At 43.5% G+C, this 22,500-nt stretch overlaps 1 protein-coding gene across 1 annotated transcript in view; it reads left to right on the top strand.

Moving 5' to 3' along the window:
* npas3 (neuronal PAS domain protein 3) overlaps positions 1-22,500 on the top strand; it is a gene marked incomplete at both ends in the record, with an annotated part of 256,082 nt that overhangs the window by 205,957 nt on the left and 27,625 nt on the right. Inside the window, one exon of the mRNA XM_079231114.1 lies at positions 4,450-4,630. Coding sequence (XP_079087240.1) covers positions 4,450-4,630 — 181 coding nt within the window. The remainder of the gene's footprint in view (positions 1-4,449; positions 4,631-22,500) is intronic.

Raw genomic sequence — 22,500 nt, 5'->3', positions numbered from 1 at the left:
TTCCTGTCTTGAAGGAAGTTTATTTTGAAAGGACCGTGTTCACAGGATGATGGACTATAGTCGGAAAAACGCATGAAAAAATAAATGAGGAGTAACTTAAAGACAACATAATATTAATAATGACTTTCTATACTTTCGGTCAAATGTGGCTTCGGTGAGCCATGAGTATAAATATATTGTTTTTTAAAGTAGAGAGAAGTTTCCTCTTTGACTTTTCTTTTTCTTGTGTTTGTCCTCTTTTTCTGGAACCAAGCTCCAAATCTGAGACGTTTTCTTTGTTATGTGTGTGTGTCTCTGTTTTAAGATTACGGCCGGCTGAACAGTTGTAGTGATGCAACATTTACACTGCAGTAATTACATCTGACAGCAATAACCCCCCCCCCCCCCCACACACACACACACACACACACACACACACACACACACACACACACATAGTCGCTTGACATTTAGTCGCGTTCTCTGGTCTGGACGTGGTTATCACCATCACTCTTTTTCTCTTTGGTCACATGATGTCCTTGTCTTTGTCTCGGAGGGCGAGCGGAGCGATAAAACCTGCCGTCGCGTTTTAATGAGATTTATCTCGAGACTCCAAACAGACAAACAATGTCAAAACTCAAACTTAACCTGTTGGGATTTATTGAGGGTTTTTTTCGAGGAGGAGGTCATCGGTTCTTCTGCGTTTAAACTTGTACTCCTTTTCATTAATCGTTTCAGTCGGTTATTGTTTTAATGAAAGAAGGCTTGAACACAATTTGGCTAAACGTTTGCGGCCCACAGACTGTATATAAGAAGTGGCCGTAGCTTGTTGGCTGATGTTTTGAAGCCTAGATTTCATCGATTTTGGCCGTTGCCATCTTGTCTTGTGAACAGACAATGACCATATGATTCTATTTATTCTATTTTCAATGTGTCCAAACGTTTGTGGACCACAAACCGGATATAAGAAGTGGACGTCGTCGTCATGACGTCGTCACCTTATTGGTTTGTTTTGAAGCATCGATTTTACCGTCGCCATCTTGTATTTTTTTTGCAACCAGTGAAGAGGAAGTGACCATATTTGGACTGAGGAGTGACTATAGACGTTACATTGAAATGCTGTTTACATGTTAATGTAGCAGTAATTATAATCCAATACAGTTACATGTATTAATATATGACTAATGTATTACTAATTATAATATATTGCAGGATTACTGTTCTTCTGCAAGCTGAAACCCAAACTAATACTCACACAATCCGCTGCAGTGTGTAATTTCTCTCATAGTTTCCACCATGTTTTCCTTTCGCTCTCTAAATTGACGCACAGAGTTAATTGTTTTGTAGCTGACAATTAGTCATGATTTTAAAATCCACGACCTTAAATATGTGTGTCCCCAACATCTTCATAATATTTGTCAAATGTTTCACATGGATTTGAACGGCTGTCGTCTCCTCTCTCTGTATCTCGTATGTCGTCTCACTCACAATGTCACATAAATACATAAAGAAATATATAAAAAAAATCATTTTAATGGTATTAAATCACTTGGCCAACCTCTGAGGGAGGTAGCGTGATGCATGGTGGTTGCGGTTGCCAAGATTTTGCTGATTAATAAAAATCAGACGGTTGCAACACATCTTCAGATGTCTGTTTTTGGTGAAAAACAGACTTGGCGTGTTCAATCAGTCACTTGAGTTGCCAAGTCAACATATTGCAGTTCAGCAGCTGCAATATGTCGTCGCTTTGTGACCTTTGTCTCCGTGAATGTCACACTTCAACTGCTTTCACATTTTCACTGACTTTCATTAATTTTCATTCAAACTCGTATTTAACCTCTTGACCCCGAGCCGGTGTTCTTTTCTTAAATGTTCTTTGCAAATTGCATACCCAAACTAAAATGAGTGCATCTCTGCAACCACAAAGGCTATTTGAATAATGTTGGTGTTATATTAAAGGCAACACTTGTGAGATTTCTCCAGGTGTCTAGATATCTGTATATATTTTAATAGTTAAGAGTAAATGAAGATGATGGCTCACAGCAAAAATTAAGAAAAAATAAAAATCACTTTCAGGATTATTTTCTCTTTGGAATGATGCAGCTGCAGGTTTAAACTTCTCCCAAATCACAGCACAGTATCTGAACAGTCTCTCTGCAAAGCTTGACTTTGTTAAAGTGAAGCAGAAAAAAAACTAGAGAGGTTTTAATAACTAGAGAGGCGAATCTCCAAAACGTGCGTTTTGGATTAATGTGTTTAATTTAAATGTTCTTATGTAACATGCTATATATTCCAATTGTATATCACTAATGGTCTTCAATACATCCAAATACAGCAGTAACATACACTAAATAGACCAAAATAATGTGCCCTCAAATCATCATGCAATATTTGCGCATAGTTGAATTTTTCCATTGCACGGCTTTATTACCCAACTGTATTGTTTAATTGTCGTCTGACATTTGATATTTCAGTCACCTATTTTACATGCTACGCATTTCCAAATATTCTTGTACATCTTTCTGCGTCTCCATTGGACTGAAGACTTTCTATTTATCCGCCCACAGTAACGTGCTTTTTTTTTGTATTATTCCCCTTTGTATTAATTCTCTCAGTGTTGTTACAGTAACTGTCTGAATGTTTAATTCCGCCTCTGCGTTGTTCCCTCTGTGTAATTAGCTCCAGCGACTTTATGTAAAATACTTGTGCCAAGTTTTAATTGATTAAAAAGTCGGCGTGTTATTCCGAGGAAGAACAATGTAGATCCAATTTGCACTGTAACGTGTAAACATGAACACTAACTCCCATGGTGCACCAGGGTGTGTGTGCATGTGTGTGTGTGTGTGTGTGTGTGTGTGTGTGTGTGTGTGTGTGTGTGTGTGTGTGTGTGTGATTCAGAGATCATTCTCATTCCTTAATCATCACTTTCTGCACCAGATGAGACTTTATGAGGGGACTAAATTGCCTTAAAGGGATTTCTTATTAAAGGGATTCCATGTAATCCCCTTTGTCCCAGTGGACCCCCAAAAACCTGAACACACACACACACACACTCTCTCTTATACAGTACATAACCAGATTAGCATGTGGAAATAAATGTGCACACAGTTTCTGATGCGCTGCAAATGAAAACACGTGCGTTAAACGTCGGTCACATGACCCCGTGGAAAATCGAGTACTTAAATGTGAGTGTGTTTGTTAATTACTCAAAAAATAAAAGTGTTTGTGTGTGTGTGTGTTTGTAACCTTGACATGCATGTGTGTGTGTGTGTGTGTGTGTGTGTGTGTGTGTGTGTGTGTGTGTGTGTGTGTGTGTGTGTGTGTGTGTGTGTGTGTGTAGCGTCACGCTGTGGTTTTGCTGGCGCTCTCTCGTCTCATCCCCAATTAACGAAGACAAATCCGCTTCTATCGGAGCTAATGAGAGTCTTTAAGGTGAAGGGAATCTGTATTTATTTAATAAGAAGAAGCTTATTTATTCCATTTCCATGAGAATGAAAAGCCGGCGCTGATTCGCTGAGGGACGGATTAGAGGAGGAGGAGGAGGAGGAGGAGGAGGAGGAGGGCGGGAAGGAGGAAGGTAGAGAAACACTTGCTACGTTTTCATGCACCAAATATTCCTGTTTTCACCCAAATATCGAGAGAAATCAATAATCCTAATAATCTTAATAGTGTAGCGACCCTGGGTCAGGAAAGCTACAAGACGTTAGATTGCTTATAGTGTGTTTATTAAGGGAACAATATAACAGGCTACTGTGGGCCGTAGCCTACGCCAAACAACAGTAGAACCCTGTGAAAACCTCTCAACATGCTTCACCTCTCCTCCGGGTCATATACTCTGCTCATAACGGCTCGTAACACACACACTACAACATCCCCCCTCCCTCGCTCTCCAATCACAGGCGCGCTTCACAGCTACCCAGCTCATGAGACGTTCACTGACCTCCTGAATATAACATTCATAACATAACATTTCCCTCAGTCCGTTACAATAGATATACTCCAACTTCCCTACCTCTTTGCTAGTTGCTTTGTGGGAGGGTTTGAGGGGGAGGAAGAATTTGATGATGAAGAGAGAAGGGTAAGAAAAAGCAGTGAAAGAGAAAGAGGGATGAACAAGAAATGAAAGATGGTGATAGCAAAGTATGTGAAGGAGGGGGAATTAAAGGACAAACTCGACCATATTTGTGTGCCTTATTAAAAAAAAAAGTGTGTTAGGATGACCCAGTAAAATAAACTTTTCATTGCACAGATAACTGTTATCTGTGCATATGACAATAACAATATCTTGAATCTTGAATGAAGAAAGGAAAGTAGAGAAGGAGGAAGAGAGGGAGGAGAAGAAACAGCAGAAGAGTGTGAGAAGGAAATTGAGGAGATGTACGCTTCGAGACGTTCTGGACGTGATCCATCGTCCAGCAGGTGGAGGAGGAGGAGGAGGAAGATGTTTAACGTCCGTCTTTCTCTGTTCAGGTGGAGCTGACCGGCAGCAGCGTCTTCGACTACATTCACCCCGGGGATCACGTGGAGCTGGCGGAGCAGCTGGGCATGAAGCTTCCTCCGGGCCGAGGCTTGTCTCTGTCCCAGGGCGCTGTCAACGAGGACGGGGCGTCCTCGGGTTCCTCGTCGTCGCACTCCGAGACCCCCGAACCAGGTAGGAAAGGAGGGATGAGGAGTCAGGAGGGAGATGTTTTAGTTATATTGACTTGTGTTGCTGACTTTCGCAGAAAAAAACACACATGTAACTTTTGTAAAATATTGTACAAAGCGTTGTACAAGGATATGTTTGGTCCCCGTTTGAAGCTCCTCCCAGCAGGCATTTGGCATTTCACCGGTTGGGAGTTTGAAGGTGTTGCACTCTGTGACCTTGACGTCCTCTTCCTTCACTTGTTCCCTTTATGTCCCGGCATTGTTTTGAATACACTGAGTGTGGCGCCACATTGTGAAACCTTCGCTGTTGCATCCTGGGCAAGGACACATCGCTTATTGGGATTCTTTCCAACCCTCCATCGCTCTCATCCCTCCATCTCTCTCCTGCACCACATGTTCAAGGCTTTTCTTTACCAAATGCTCTTCATTGTGCTTCTCTCTCTCTCTCTCTCTCCCTCTTTTTCTCTCTCATGCTGATGATAATTTAAGTATTAGGGGGGAAAATCCATTTATAAATTAAACAAAATGACTTGATATCCATCGAGTCCCTTAGTTCATCAGCCTGTTCAAACAAGGAGAGGAAGATTGGCTTTGCGGCGGCCGGGGTCTTCGGAGACGGCGCGGTAATTAGATCTGCCGCAGATTTATTCCTGGCTGATTGGTGCTGGTGATGGGTGAGGAGCGGCTTTAAATTAATTGGAGTTCCACATTTGAGGTTTTTTTTTGTGTGTATTGTATGACTTTCTGCAAACCTCTAACCGAGCCTCCCCATGCACCCAAACTGGAGATGAGAGAGAGAGAGGACATATGTGTGGCCGTCAAAGTCAATATGTCTGCAGAGAAAAATAAGGAGGAGATCTAAAACATGGATGGGTGTTCCCTAATGCTAATTTGCCCTAAAGATAGAAAGAGATGAAGATACTGAAGTAGAAGAACGAATGATAGGGGTTTGTATGAATATCTCCGTGATTCCCAGAGTTAATTTGACCAGAGGCAGAAAAAGAGCAAAAGGAAAAGAGGAGGGGAAGAGGACAAAGGTGTTTGTTCTACCATGTTAATTTGTCTAGAGAGGGAGAGATGGAAAGAAAGAGAGGCCGGGGATGTAGGGACATGTTTGAATGTGCACGAGTGCTTAGCAATGTTAATTTGTCCAAAGAAAAAAAGAAAGAGAGAGAGAGAGAGAGAGAGAGAGGTTTCAGACGGACATGTATGGATGTGAAGGAGTGATCCCCAATGATAATGTGACCACAGAGAGCGAAAGAGAGGGAGGATTAGGATTCATGTATGTGTTCTTTAATGTTAATTTGTCTCCGGAAAGAGAGCGGTGGAATAAAGAGAAGAGGCGAAGGAGGGCTGGTATGAATCTGTATGAGCGGCTCCCTGAAGGGGGCGGGACTTATTCAAGATTCAAGATGTTTTTACTCTCATATGCTAAAATTATAAATAATAATAAGAATTAATATAGTTATAATATAATAATAAATAAAAACATGATATCAGTATTGTTCAGTTCATAAAGTGCACTATGCACTGCTACAATGTCCAATGTTCACCAGCCTGATGGCCTGTGGGTAGAAACTGTTGGTCAGTCTCGTGGTTCTGAACTTCAGACTCCTGTAGCGTCTGCCTGATGGCAGGAGCGAGAAGAGGCTGTGATGGGGGTGTGTTGTGTCCCTGATGATGTGGGCTGCTCTCCTGGTTACTCTGGTGGAGTAAATGTCCTGAAGTGAGGGGAAGGCTGCTCCTGAGGTGTACTGTGCAGTTTTTATCACACGCTGAAGTGCCTTCCTGTCCTGGGCAGTGCAGCTTCCATACCACACTCTGAGGTGGTATACCAGGTGTTCCGGGTAATCGGGAGCGATCACGTCTCTCTCAGACAATGCGAGGTCGACATCCCCGACGGGATATCTGACTCTTTGGATTGAATCGTCAATGAGAAGCGTCGGCGCCTCGTCGGCTCCGGACGGCACCGTTCCAAAAATTGTTGCGTCAGATCAGGCGATTATTAGAGTCATAAATTCGGCCGAGAGACACTATGATCCGGGACCAATCAAAGAGCGTTGCGGTCGGGAAGAAGATCCAAGCTTCCAGGAGCAAGAACGTAACAAACTTACACATGGTGGTGTGTTTGGTGTTGTTTCGTCTTTTGAAAAAGCCTTACAAAAGGATTATGAATGATACAACCTCTGCTTATTAGTTCCACAGCTTTCATTCTTCTTTCGCTTCGCCTTTTTTTTTTTTTTACAGTTGAAAGAACGAAGTGACGGAAAGGCAAATAAATCTACGCTCATTCTTCTGTCGGGACGGTGTGAGGCAATCCACACAGGATGAAATGATTGAGGTTCCCGATCCGGGGCAATAGACTGAAAACAGTCCAATGCGTCGGCCATGTTGTTTCAGGTGCTGAATCCTGGAGGTCCAGTTTCGATGAGTTGGAATTAAAGTTTATGAATTCATGAGGAGGCTTTTCTTTAACATTAAATTCCCAGCATCCTCCCCTGTAGACGATGAGTAATGCATTTTCACCGTCATTAGTTCAGTCGATAGCTGGCCAACACCTCGCCTGCTAACGCGTCCGGCTGAGCTTTTTCCATTTGTTTACATCTGGGTTTTTTTCTTCCGCCTTGAGGCATCTTTGTTTCCTTCCCTCCTCCTCCTCCTCCGAGCATAGGGGGAGTCTACCGATCGATCGCTGTTGACTTTGTTTCTTTGTGAAGTTTCACACTCAGGGCTCCACTTCCTCTTTTCATATGCCGGTGCTTTGAAGTGGGGCGGAATTTATGGCTATTTGGTCGTGGTTACTTTATCTGGAGGACATTTAAGTCATTTGGGTTCAATGATCTCAGTCTCATGGACCTTTGTGCAACAGTCACAATATACAATCTATTGGTTTTGGGAACAGGAACAGGAATTATTCATGTTTTTTGTGTCGCTCATCGAGACATTTTTTCCCGGGGCGACATTATGGTAAAAAAAAGAAGTTAGGTTGAAGAAACACATCATAGTTGGGCTTCAAATAACTATGAACAGTTAAGATTAGTCCACAAAACCAACAGCTAGTTTTAGGCGGGAGTTTAGGCGGCAAAACCAGCAGTTAGGTTTAGCCTGAGGACGAATCCAACAGGTCGGTTTAGGAGACAAATCCAACAGGTCGGTTTAGGAGACAAATCCAACAGGTCGGTTTAGGAGACAAATCCAACAGGTCGGTTTAGGCGGCAAAACTAACAGTCGGGTTTAGGAAACAGCTAAAAAGGCTCCTAATTTACTTTCCACCGGCATTAATTTCATCCTGAGCAACAACACACAAAAAGATACAGAACATATACAAGAAACCAATACACTGCATTTATTGACTGCTTCTCGACCTGCTGGGTTTGATTGTGTGATTTCTGACAAAAAAGCCAAATATCACTTTAAAGCAAGAAACCTGTTCACCGAAATGTTTGAGGATTGTGTAGAGCCGGGGATTACCTGCAGTGATGACTGCCCTCGTATGTTTTTTGTTTTTCGGGGAAACGTAATAAAAAAAGACACCATCCTCTGGGGTCTCTCGGCTCTCCTGCTCGTTCTCTGTGTATCCTAATTCAACCCGAAGCTTGACAGACTTGTTGCATCTGTTGATGGATAATCGCTGTTGATTCTCAAGCCTCATTATCTCCCTACAACCCCATCATGGATACAAGCAGCTTAAAACAAGCACAAAGTTACTCCGTTTCCTTTTAAAAGTTCCTCCGTCTAAATCACTTTTCTTTTTCTTTTTTTTCTATTTTAAAGTTAATAACTGGGCTTACCTTGCTGGCTGCTCTGTCATAATATATCAGACAGCTGACCCCATCCTTTTAATTACAGTCACGCTCATAAAGTATTGAAATTGGAGTTAAAATATGAGATGACCTTGGCGGAGAGAGATCTTCCTTTGAAGCTCCGTGCCGCTTTCAACACCCCTCTTGCACTTAAGGGGAGTCATCTTTAAAAGCACATGACGCAATTTGACTAATATCAGTCAAACTGAGGCTGAGAGGCTCCGACGCCTCTGAAGGGTGAGTGGTGGAAAATTATTACTCACGAGTGTGATTCAGAGTCTCTTTGGGAGGGAGGAGGAGTGCTTCATTACATGGCGTCCGTTCAGGGTCGCCGGGACATTTAGATTCTCTCTGACGTCTGCTGGCTGTTGACTTTGACCTTTGACCCCCTCACACGGAGGTGACTTGTAATTGTTATTGTGAAGGAACTGAAGATAATTTTCACCTTTCACCGGATGATCTGGCTCAGAGAAGGCCTGACCTGAGAACAGCTTCAGGGACTTTTCTGTGTCTTAAAAAATGATTTTGTTGCAACATGGCGGCCACATGTTGACATTCTTTGGACCAATTCCAGTTATTTTAAAACCATCTGTACTAAACAAACAAAGTCCAATTAGTTCAAGTGTGGAGTTAAATCTTTGTTTTCTTTTGCTTCTTTCAAACCAAAGAATGACTGTCAGAAATGATCTAGTTACAAAGAAATGTGTGTCCAGGTTTTACGAGTAAGTAAGACTGAAGGCGAGGAAGTGGCATGAGTTTAGTGCAAATTTATATGTGTGATGAAGATATTATTCACGTTTTGAGAGCATTCTTTGGACATGTATTCAGAATGTGAAGCTCAATCCTGGTTTTTACAGCAGTTAGCAGCCCCTTGCCTGTTTACGTGTTCGTAGTCTGTTTAATTAATTAATTAAGTTCAATTAAAGAAGACATAGTTTTGCAAAGCTTTCAGGAGCGTGAACGATGGAGTGACGCTCTGATGTACGCATGGAGGTGTTTTACTGCATTTTAATGTATTTTTACATGCATATTTAATGCATGTAAATGTAGCCGCTGTCAATGTTTAGTCAACTTTAGTTTTCGTCAACAATACGTCATTATGTGTTCTATCGGGTGCAGACTGCTTTAAAAACCTGTTTCTTACAACATGCATGGTAAATACACTCCTTAACATTTCAAGGAAATGTCTCTTAATACATTGAATCAAGTAAACAAAGGCCTCCATGAACATGAGCTGGTTACATGCGTATCCTCATGATGTCTGATGTCTATTTTTTTCCGTGTGTTTTCCTACAAAAATGCAATTTCTGCTCATTACACGACTGCAGTCTTTTCCAATTAAACTTCCGTCTTCACAGGAATCAACTTATTTAGTAAAAAAAGATCATGAAATACTCGGATGTGTCATCTAAATGTTTGAATGACAGAGGCTTTCTTGAATGCATCATGAAGATTTTTTATTTAAAAGAGTCTAAAATCTCTGATGTCAAAGTGACTTTTGAACACAACCTTCTTTCCTCTAAACTGCATGACCTTATGATGATGACACCTCAGACAGAAGAGAGCTTTTCATCCTTCGTGTCCTCTGAACACAACCTTTTGTTCTTCATGCTCTAACGATGTGTTGCACCTTCAGAAACACAGCAAGTAAAAGATCACATTTACAGCATTATACTGTGCTTAGAATAAAAAAATGAAAAATAAAATCACCAGCTCCTGATTTAATAACTGAATCCATAACTTCACTTTTCTCATAAACCTCCGTTCAGACTTAATTAAAGAAGCGAACAGACGCTTCATTTCATTCACGTTCTCATGCCATCCTGCAGAAAAAAAAGCTTGCAGTTATTTGAGTATTTATTTCAATTTTTCTCTCATCAGAGAAAACATTGTTAGAAAAACACCCTGATTTTCAAAAGTCCTCGTGGAAGTCTAACAGTAATTCTGCCCTCCAGGAAAACACCATAAGCTCCCCGTTATTAGCTCCTCGCGGTCTAATTGTCCGCGGCGTCGCCTTATTTCAATATCATAAGTCTTTGATTATTGTTGCTAATTACACGATTAGCACAATGGAGGGGAATAATTAATTGTAATCGCTCACATTTATCATAATTACACAAGTTTACAGTCACCTACGTTTAATGTCATTTAGAGCGGCCGGCGGCGGCGGCGGCGGCTGCAGCTGCCCAAGGACGAGCTCTCTGAGGGCGTGTGTGTGTGTGTGTGTGTGTGTGTGTGTGTCTTTGCATTTGAAAATGTCACTTGAACTCCAGGACACGGGGCAAAGGTCAAATATGGTGGGATGTACACACACACACACACACACACACACACATTCCAATCTTCTTTCTCTGATTGTCCTTCATCAAATTCTTAATGTATCACCACATATAAGTCCATTCTGAAGTTTCTTATCATTTCCTTCCAAAAGGGCATTAATATGAGTCTTTCTGATCTTTTAGTCTTATAAGTTTTATGCACAACTACAATGGCATTGTTCTTCATCTTCTTCTTTATTTGGAAAAGACGATGTTCGTGTAACGAGCAGAAATTGGCGGATGTTGCTGGACTTTTAGAACAAAAACGCACTAAAAAAATGGGTGACTTTTCCGCTTGGTCTCCTAAAATGTATGTTGCTATATAACAAAATTAAATAATTATGAATATATAACATATGTATTTCAAAATAATATTATTGATATATTTTATATTAATATAATATATGTATGTATTATTATTATAATATACTTGTGTATTATTAATATAAAATATGTATTTAATATTAATATGATAGAAATACATATTAATCATCAATTACATTCCGAAAAATAAATTTTTCTCCCAGATTATGTTTTTTTTTTTGACCTATCACAAATGATGAAAAGTCTGCGTAAGGAGTGAGTGGGGTGGACGTGACTTTCACCCAGGAGGCCGGTGCCCGTGTGCCAAGTGAAACCAAAAAGAAAAGTTGTTTCAACCCACAAAATTATCTTTTTTACCAAACTAACCGAGCGTTTAGCAACACGTGACCAGTAGCGTGACGTAGGTCCTTCAGCAGCACGAGGACCGGTGATCTAATGGCGGCAGCGTTTATTTTCCTCTCAGCTGGAACACAAAGTGTTTTTTCTTCAGACCGGCTGAACGACTTCCACAGAAGCAGATCCTCTAAACTCCACACCCACTGGGAGAATAAGTCACAATGGATTTAGTGAAAGTGCTCAAATTAATTAAATCAGTGTCATGAGTGTGTTTTAAAGAAAAGCAATAGAGCCACTTGAGGCCAACAAAGAACTTTTCAGACGCCGAGGATTATTACTAAAACAAAATTATCCGTTTGGTTAAGTTTTATTAAACCGCCGCAGCCTCTAAATGGAATCTTTGGAGGACACAATGGCCAATCACGGTCCATTATTATTAGAGTTTTTCTAATTACGCTCCTTAACGAGGGCGGGGGCTGTTTACAATGGGATCCAGGGCTCTTTCAGATAACGGCAGCGGAGGACAGGGCGGCTGCGGACCGCAAATGAAGTGCTCCTCTCACCGCTATCTGTCTGTCACAGCGGCGATAAGGCGGGAACTTCTCAAGGTCCAAGACTCAACTTTTAATTTGTGGACATGGGGGAGGGCGTGTGTGTGTGTGTGTGTGTGTGTGTGTGTGTGTGTGTGTGTGTGTGTGTGTGTGTGGAAGAGGAAATTGTGTTATTAAAGGAGGAAGGAGAGATGGGGGAAGAGGAAGGAAACAACAGAAGGAGGTACGAAATAAATGAATAAAATTATATTAACAAGATTGGTAGTGTAACATCAAGTGCTTTAGTACTATTTTGACTTGAAAATTATACTTACTTTACCTTCTATTCCAGATAACAATATAGTTGAAGTCAGATTCATGACAAAACAAACAATCAACTAAATGATTATAGAATAAAAGAATATGAAAGACGGACAGAGAGCAGACAAACAAATCAGCTGGTCGTCTGACTCTATAAGTGCAGGACATCCATGCTGGGTCGGGATCAAATAACATAAAAATATCCATGAGATATGACATATCCATGAGAGAGTACTGTTGAATGCAGATTTAACACATGAAGCATATACTTCTATACAACCAGAGTAGTCGCCCCCTGGTGGTCAGGAGAAAGAATGCCTTCCTCATTGGCTTAACTTGCCTCCTGGGTTTGACTCCCCACAGCAGACCCGTCCATGTTTGCATCTGATCAGAAGTGTCAGTGGAGCTTCTTCAAGCGGTCTCCGTGTCAAACAGCCTGCGTGAGTCTGTTTCATCTGATCAGAGACAATAAGTCGTAGTTTGTGTTCATCAGAAGCCGGAGCGGCTTTTCACAGACGCGTTTCGTAAAAACAGTTAGCAGCTCAATGAACACGGCCGCCGCTCCTATTCTTCCTCACGCCTCCCTCTGATTACGGATGCTAATATGTTCAGTCCATCCATCTGTCCTCTCTCTCTGGATTCAATTATACCAAACACACTCGCTCTGTTAACCTCTCGGTTTCTTCCCCTTTCTCCTCATCTTATTCTTCAGTTTTATTTATTTTCTACCTCCTCTTTCTTGTCCAGTCGTCTTTTATCATGCCTCTGTCGTCTAGCCGAACATGAACAGAGGGACGAAGGGTACGAAGCAATGAAAAGAGAGGAAATAAAGACAGAAGAGGCAAAGAGACAGACATGACGACAGGAAGCAAAGAGACAGACGTGACGACGACAGGAAGTAAAGAGACAGACATGTGACATAACGGAGAAAACAAATTGTTCCTTCATTTACTCTCTTCTTGATGCTCTCCCTCCTCCCTCCCCTCATCACATCACCACTGTGGCCAAAAGGATGTGGATGCCTAATCATTGCATTAGTATTATTACAATTATCTTTCCTCCAGATATTGAACAGTTATCACCATTTTACTAATGATGTTTAGTTCATCAAGATGATCTTCACTAATTCACTTTTAAGTAAGAAGCTAATTGTTAGGAATCAGGAACCACGGAGGGCAGGACCCAAAAGCAGACACAGGAGCGGGAGATGCTTTTACAGAACAAAGTTTACTAGGACATCAAGGGGGCAAATCGGCACAGGACAGGGAGTTGACACAGACTAAATACACAGGGGAACGAGACACAGGTGGAACCAATGAGGGCGGGGCTTGCAATCACAGGAGGGCGGCACACGAGGAGGAGGAGTCTGGAACGAGAGACAAGGAGGCTGACAGACACAACAGAAACAGACTACCCAGGAGATCTGGGCATGACAGTACCCCCCCTCTAGGGACGGATCCCAGACGTCCCACCAGGACTGGGCCACATAGGGTGGGTGGAGGGGAGCCGGAGGGGGGGGACCTGGGGCACGGCAGAACCAGTCCGAGGGGCGGGCCGTAGCACGGCCATCAGGCGGGCGGAAGGACTCTGGGAGGGCCGGGGGCTCCGAAGGGGAACGCGACCCAGATGCAGGTCGGGGCGTCGGCGGGCACTGGGGACGGCTGCGAGGCGTCTGGGGAGGAACTGGACTTATGGGCACCAGGACTCTGGGGAGCGGGGAAGGGGGAGCAGGGAACCGGACTCGGGGGAACCGGACTCGGGGGTACTGGGCACAGGAACTGGTCGTGGCGCCGGCGGGGGGCCCGGTGTCGAGGGCAGCAGCAGGGACAGGAGACGCCGACAGAACAGGAGGAGCCGGGGCCCTGCTTTGGAACAGGGCTCGGAGGGACTCCATCATGTCCCTAAGAAGCCGGTCGTCAATCTGGGGGCATGGAGCAGGAATTGACTGGACCGCCGCCTGGAAGAGTGGAGCATGGCTTGGCTCAACCGCCGACTGGAGATGAGGGCCCGAGATCAGCTGGGCCACCGACGGGAGACGGAGAGCTAGAGCCTTGACCAGGCGGAGGGCTTGGAGATCCTCCAGCATGTATTTTAGAAGCTGGTCGTGGTCAGCTGGGAACGACAGCTTACGGCAAGGGTTGGAGTCCGCTGGGTCCATGTCTTGGCCGGTTTGTACTGTTAGGAATCAGGAACCACGGAGGGCAGGACCCAAAAGCAGACACAGGAGCGGGAGATGCTTTTACAGCACAAAGTTTACTAGGACATCAAGAGGGCGGACATCAAGAGACAAACCGGCACAGGACAGGGAGTTGACACAGACTAAATACACAGGGGAACGAGACACAGGTGGAACCAATGAGGGCGGGGCTTGCAATCACACAGGAGGGCCACCATGGTCACATGATTTCCTGTTAGCCTATAAAGGAGCTCCACCACGGTCACATGACTTCCTGTTAGCCTATAAAGGAGCTCGTCCACGGTCACATGACTTCACGTCTCCTCCACTAAGTGAAAGGAGGACTAGTGTCCTAGTGAGGACGCTTAGTTGTCTTCTTTAAGATTCACCAGAGGGGCGTTCACTGACCTGTTTAATATATCACAGAACTAAACGCTGGTGTGATACACAGACCTAATTTCAGATATCTAACCAGACACACGTTGGCCCAATCTCAATCTCCACCCTTACAGACTCACGGACTTTGAGGCGCGCTGCCGCAAAGTCCTTGAGGGTTTAGGGCTGTCCCACTGTCACATCGTAGAGTGCTTGAGGGCTCTCCGGCAGACATTTTGAACCCTTTGTGATCCCTTTCCGTAAGTCAGCATCTAATGCTGACTTTGCCTAAGGGAATTACCCACAGTTCATAGCAATGTGACGTTAAACACGCAGTTCCCAATGGAAGCATGAAGAAGTAAAAAATAAATAAAAGGTTACCAAAGAGACACGTGGGCGTTCAACCTGATAAAATACATTTACACTACAACATTACGGATTAAAGATGGAACATAAAAACACATGAAATCAGAGGAATGCAAGCAGAAAATATATATAATAATATTTTTTTTACATTCATCAATCATTTTGTTTTTACGAAAACGAGTAAATAGATCATAAGCTTGCTTCGAGAAACCGAGAACGCCTGACCTACGTCATCTTATCCTGACAATTAGCCCGCTAACTCAGTAAGCCAGGTACGAGAAACAGGGCCTTGTCCCATTCATATTGACACCAGTTCAAGCCCTAAAGCCTCTCACACTCAGCCACTTAGAAGCTGACGTCAGTAAATCCTTGAGGGTTCAGGGTTTGAGGGTTTAGGGGGAAAATTGAGATTGGGCCGTTGACTTTGAGACGAGGGAACAGGAAGTGGAACACACTGTCTAGGTTTGAGGACTTATCGCTGCCGAACCCTACGGAGAACATTTGTTGAGGGGAGGAGTCACATGTTTAACAACTTGGGGCACAACAACGAAGGAATACGTTTAAAAAGATTGTAGAAAAACAAAGAATCTCAGAAACTGGACGCAGGTTTAGACCGCCGACCCTGAATTCCCTCACCAGGTGGAAATCACACTGAAATAAAAAAACTATTAAAAACAACAGCAAACTTTCAGGCTTCTCGACTATGTCAACAATAAACAGTCATTTCACTTTAAAACTCATCACAATCACTGTTGGTCCTTTTCTTTTGAAGTTCTCCCTCCTTATTTTGTCTCCCTCCCTCCTCCTTCCTCCCTCCTCCTCTGCCTCCCTTCCTTCCTCACTATCGTCTACTTTTATTCTCTTCCTCCTCCCCACTAGACCCATTCCCAAAAGAGGAAGAGGAGAGGCTAAAGACAGCTTAGAGAAGCCTTAAGAGTCCTGTCACATGGAGATCACTGAGGAGGAAGAGGAGGGAGAGGAGGGGGAGGAGGTGTCCCTGTGGAGGAAAGACATGAGACAAGAGGAGAGAGAGAAAGACAAAGCCGGGATCAAGGCGTCTCCAGACTATTAGAGTGCTGTTTGATTTGAGCTCATTGTCCTGATAAGGCTGTCATAATAAAAGTATTTTTATTTATTTTTTAAATCTACGAGAGTGATGGTGATGAATGAGGGGAATAGAAGAGATGAAGAGAGAGAGAGAGAGAGAGAGAGAGAGAGAGAGAGAGAGAGATGAAAAATGAGGTAGGGAACAAGGAGGAGGAGGAGGTTTTTAACTTTCTTTACCTTTGGTTCCCAGGCTTTTACATTGTGGGAAAAAGCTTTGAGGAAATATACCATCACTCAAACACACACACACACACACACACACACACACACACACACACACACACACACACACACACACACACACACACACACACATGGTGGAAACCTGTCTAAACCCCAAACTCTTTTATTTGATTGAAATGTCACTTTAATTGTGTTAAAGTCTGCCAAATAAAGACTCCTCCTTTTCCTCTTCCTCCTCCTCATTATCATTTTTCTTCCTTTCCACTTGCCTTTGTCCTCTTCATCCTCTCGTTCATCCCTCTTCACCTTTCTTTAATCCTTCCCCTTTTCCTCCCCCTCTTCCACCTTCCTCCCCATCTTTCTCCTCTCGATTCTTTAAATTCTCCTTCCTCCCTATGCCTCCTCTTCCTCTTCTTCCTTTCCTCTCCGTCTTCCCCTCACTGCCTCTATACCCTCCTCTTCCTCTCAGCATCATCTTCATCCTTATCATGTTGTTTCTCCTCTTATTGTCCTCTCTCTCCTCATCATCCTTGTCACCTTGATTGTTTCCTAAACCAACTCTCTCTCCCTTCCCTCACACATTTATTCCACCTCCTCTCTTTCTTCCTACTCTCTGCACCCATCCTCCTCTTCCTCATGCCTCCCTCTTTTCCTCCTCTCCTTCCTCGTCTTTTACTCCTTCGTAGTTGCTCCTCTTCTTCCTCCCATTTATGCCGGCACCTCCAACCTCTTTGCCTCCTTCTTTCTGATCCCTCACTACCTATGTTTCCTTATCCTCCTCCCTCCTTCTCTCTCTTCCTCGTGCCTCCCTCTATTTCTTCTCCCAGTCATGTTGTGTATCTCCATTCCTCCTCCTTCTCATAATCATCATCATCATCATCATTTTTCTCTTCTTCCTCCTCTTTTTCTTCTTTGTCTTCTCCTCTCCGCAGCTATCCTCCTCTTCCTCTATCTAGTCATCATCATGTCCCCCCTCTTCCTCTTCCCCTTGCTCTTCATCATCCTCACCTTTATCTCCTTGATTTGTTTTTCATCCTCCTCTCTCCCTTCCTTTAACCCTTTCGTCCTCATCTTTTTCCATCTTTTAGTCATCTCTTCTTTCCCTCTTTCTCGTCATTCACTCTTGTTCCCCCGCCCCCCGTGCCTGTATCCTTATCCCCCTCTTCCTCCTCCACCTTCAGTAAACCGAAAAATTATCACTTTGGCTTTTCTTCCTGACACAATTTGTCAAATCCTGCCTGATAGGAAACACATTCTATTCATAAGGCAAGTCTCTCTTCCTCTCCCCCCCTCCCTTCCCCCCACTGAAGGTAGCAATTCAATTACAGCCGAGGAGGCGATAGTGAGCCGGAGAGGCAGGAATATGACAGGACAGTTACAGAGTGTTTACACAATTAAACTTTCACTGACAATACTCTCCATCTGTGATGAATGCCTCGCACGGCCGCAGTGTGTGTGTGTGTGTGTGTGTGAGAGAGTGTGTGTGTGTGTGTGTGTGTGTGTGTGTGTGTGTGTGTGTTACGGCACATTTGTCATGATTGCCTTCCGCCCGCCACCGCTCTGAAGTCCCTCGGCTCCTGCTGTTGCATTGTGGGTAAGAAGAGGAGGCGAGGGAGGAAGTGATGGAGAGAAAGAGAGAGAGAGGGAGAAAAGGAGGGAGATGATGGAACAGAGAAACAGGAGGAGGGAGAGAGGAGACATGATGATGGTGTTGTGGCATCAATTGGGTTCTTTTGAGGAACAGTTCAAAATGTCTGTGAGAGTCTAATGTCTCTAGGAGCTGTGGTTAGCTTAGCTTAGCATTAAGACAAGGGAAACAGCTAGCCTCCGCCCAAGAGTTTTTGTGACTGATATCTGCGGGAGAAGTTTCACTGAAGTTTCTCGTCTCAATCACATCTTCACCTCACCTGAGCCGTATACATTTCTGGTATCGACCTGTCAATCACCTTGTAGTCCCACCCTAAAGCATATTTATGGTTTGTTTGACTCTAAATGACCATAATTTACTAAATGGACATCTTGCTGTATTGAAGAAGACTTGAAACTAGAGATTGAGACATAAACTTATGTTTAAAATGTTTACTGAGGGAATAAATCAAGAGAGAAGTAGAGTTATTTCTGTAGACTTCTATGCAACCAGAGGAGTCGCCCCCTGGTTGTCAAGAGAGAGAATGCAGCTTTAACACATGAAGCATATACTTCTATACAACCAGAGGAGTCGCCGTCTGATGGTCATTTAGTGACGTTTAGATTATTTAGTTTCACATTGGGGAGATTTAAAATCTTGTCTTCTTCGTCCATCTGATGATTTTATTATGAGCGGAGTTTCTCTCCACTTCTGTTTACTTTCAGCCACTCAATGTGCTATACGTGTCCGTCCTATCTGCCGTATTATTTCCCCACTTGTTAAACCAATTATATTTGTGTTTCGCCTTGTCGTGGCGGTGGCAGCTGGCTGGCGGAAGTCACAGTGACCTTGATGTAGCCGGCTTTGTCTCGCCGCCTCCGTCACGTTAGCTAGTTAAATTCGGACACAACGGGCTCTCTGAACCAGGCGGCGCTGTTCGACTGTCTGACAATGATACACCGTCCCACCGAGACTACACACACACACACACACATGTGTTAAGAAACCCTCGGCACTCTGGGTATTGTCCAAAGATCAGAGGCGTAGGTGAGTTGTTCTTTTTAATTAATCATTTGTCCTTCAAACGTGGGGAAAGTTTGGTGCCGTAGATAATTAGGTCCCAGAGTCGAGCCGGCAGCCACCTGCTGCCTTTGTTGCCCTAATCTTCGTCTTGTAGGAGTGCCGTCCCCGAAGACGCCACGGCAACGCACGGACAATGAGCAGAATGAGAAAACACCTCTGAGTCCCCACATGCTCCTCCTCCTCTTCTACTGTTTGTCTTTTGTTAATTCACTCTCCTCTTCTTCGTCTTCTCCTCCACCTTCTTCTACTTCATGTTCTTGCATTCCCCTCTTTCTTCTTCTCCTCCTCTTCTTCTATTCATCTTCCTTTACCTCCCTCTCCTCTTATTCTTCTTCTTCTGTTCATCTTCTTTTAACTCACTCTCTTTCCTCTTCTTCTTCTTCTTCTTCTTCTTCTTCTTCTTCTTCTTCTTCTTCTTCTTCTTCTTCTTCTGTTCATCTTCTTTTCACCCCCCTCCGCCTCTTCTTCTTCTGTTCATCTTCTTTTCAGCCCCTCTTCTTCTTCTTCTTCTTCTTCTTCTTCTTCTTCTTCTTCTTCTTCTTCTTCTTCTTCTTCTTCTGTTTATCTTTTTTTTCACCCCCCTCCGCCTCTTCTTCTTCTGTTCATCTTCTGTTTATTCAACCTCCTCTTCCTTCTTCTTCTACTTCTTTTTCTTGCATTCCCCTCTTCATCCTCTCGTGTCTCTACTCCCTTCATGTCATTCATGCAGAAATTGTTTAATTGTACAATACACACACACACACACACACACACACACACACACACACACACACTTCCGCCTCCTTTCCAAGGCTGTATGCTTACTGTGTGTGTGTGTGTGTGTGTGTGTGTGTGTGTGTGTGTGTGTGTGTGTGTGTGTGCGTGTGTGTGTGTGTGTGTGTGTGTGTGTGTGTGTGTGTGTGTGTGTGTGTGTGTGTGTATGAATGAAAGGGGGTAACGGGTGTGTATGACAATGAAAGTGATTCTGTGGGGAAACTAATCCCATTAATTCAAAGTGAATAACAAAGAGAGAGAGAGAGAGAGAGAGAAAGAGAGAGAGAGAGAGAGGGGAGTCCTGCTCCCCTGTCGATCGTCCGTCCTCCCTCTCCTCCGCTTCCTCTCTCTCTCCATCATCATTATTCTTCCATCAGATCGGCGGCTGATTTCCTGGAGGACTGAGAGAGAGCGGACGGAGGGATGGAGGGATGGAGAAGGGAAACACGAGGGAGGGAGAGCTGGAGCTGCACCTCCTCTTGGGAGGCCTCGCTTCCTCTTTCCCTCCCTCACCCCTGTTTCATTCTCTCCCCCTCTCTTATCTCCTTCCCTCTCGTTCTTCACCTCCTCCTTCTCATTCCTCCATCTTTTTCCTCTTTCTGTTGCCTCCCCGTCTCTTCTTCTCATCCTGCTTCATTCTCTTAAGTTTGTGCCTCTCTTATCTCTTCACCTCCTCCCTCTAATCCCCTCTCTTCCCTTTCCATCTCCTTGTTTACTTTCTCTATCTCTATCTCTTGTTTCCTCTTCATGTGTATAATTTTGTATTTCTTCTTTCTTGCTCTTTCGCTTTTTACTCCTGTTTTCAAGTCATACTTTTTTCTCCTCCATTTTCACTCTCTTTTCACTTCTCTCCCCCTCACTTGTTCTCACCTTTCTTCTGTTTGTCTTTCTTAATTGTAATTTCTTCCCTCCTTTCTCCACCTCTCCCTCCCTCTTCCTCCCTTTCCATCTTCATCCTTCCTTCAACTCCTTATTCTTCTCTCTTCTTGCTTCCTTCCTGTTCTCCCTCTCCTCCTCCCTCAATCTCTTTCTGTCCCGTTTGTTCTCAATTTGTCTCATTTATGTTCCTCTCTTATTTCCTCTACTTTATTCTCTCTCTCCCTCTTTCCCCTCCTTTTCCCTCCCTCCCTCCCTTGCCTCTTGTCTCACTCTCTTCAAGGACATTTATATTATAAAGGATGAATTTGCATATTAATTCATTTCTTTCAATTTTTTCAGATTAATCGTTGTCAACACGTATCAGCGCTGATCAAACTGCTGCGTCCACCAGAGACCTGTGTGTGTGTCTGTGTGTGTGTGTGTGTGTGTGTGTGTGTGTGTGTGTGTGTGTGTGTTAGGGAGTTGTAAAACAACCAGCCTCGCAATGTTCACCACATCACAAAAACACAAAGCATTCCACACAAATACTCAAACACATATTAACAGAGCGACTAAATGAAGCGATACAAAGGAAAAGGTTTGTTTAAAAAGCCTAAAATAACTGAAAGGAACCTCTAGTGGCTAAATGGATTATTGATTATGGATTATGATTCCTCTGTCCATAACAAAAGTTTAAATAGTGTCACGTTTGTTACATGTTTGTGCATTGTACATTTATATATAATATTCTACTAAATGCATGTGAATGTTTTTGGGGAAACATAGTAACGACAGCGTGCGTTTGTTTCTCTTCACTAACATCAAGCGCCGCCTCTGACTCGTCACGGAACAGGAATTGCAGGACTTTGACTCCAGAAGCCGCATGTTTGAATCCTGAGTCTGGAGCACAGGATTAAATGTTGATGAAGTGAATATGAAAGAAAAAAAACACCTTCGATTCCGAACCTCAACAAAGTGCTTTCGGTTTTATGAATGGATGTCTGTAGGAAAACAAATGTAAGATTAAAGATGTCACCCCCAGAGTTCAACGAGGCTCCGATCTGTTTGATCGGCGTGTTTCCGCCCCGTCAGACTTCTCTGTAATCGATCAAAGATCTCAGATATCAACTTGGAATATTTGCGATTAGTCGGGGTCACGGCGGGGTCGGGGCTCTGTGTGTGCGGTCGATGCAGCTGAATAGGAAAAGGAAAGACGCGTATCGATCCGTTTGTTCTCATTTAAATAAACAGACAGAAGTGCGAGTGCAGACAGAAGCGAAGCCGACAACAGACGCGGCTTTAAATAATGAACATTCCACCGTTTTACAGTGGAATAAAAAACACTTTCCCAGAATGCAACAAGTCTCAATAGACGAGAAAACCGAAAAGATGCTCCATAAACTAAAAATACAAAACATGGTTTAGTGTTGAGATCAGCATGTCCTTCAAATGTCCTTGTCTTCTTCCCCACGACTCTGCAGACGGTTTCCAGCTCCAATATTTCATGTGCGTGTTCCTCTGAACACCAAAACTGTTTCGGGACGATTTTTTTTCTTCTCTGTAGCTTTAGTTTTCACTACAATGCATAAAAGTCCTGCATCTCTATGGAAACAGAATAATCATGACGAGAAGCAAAGGGAACTTTACAAATGTCTTTTGTGCAGAATAACACAGTTTCAATGACATAAATCATCAGAAAGAAGAAAAAGTTGGA

This window comes from Taurulus bubalis (assembly GCF_910589615.1).
Source record: "Taurulus bubalis genome assembly, chromosome: 1".
NCBI lineage: Eukaryota > Metazoa > Chordata > Actinopteri > Perciformes > Cottidae > Taurulus > Taurulus bubalis.
The sequence above is the reverse complement of the archived record's forward strand: the minus strand, read 5'-3'. Positions and strand labels throughout refer to the sequence as shown.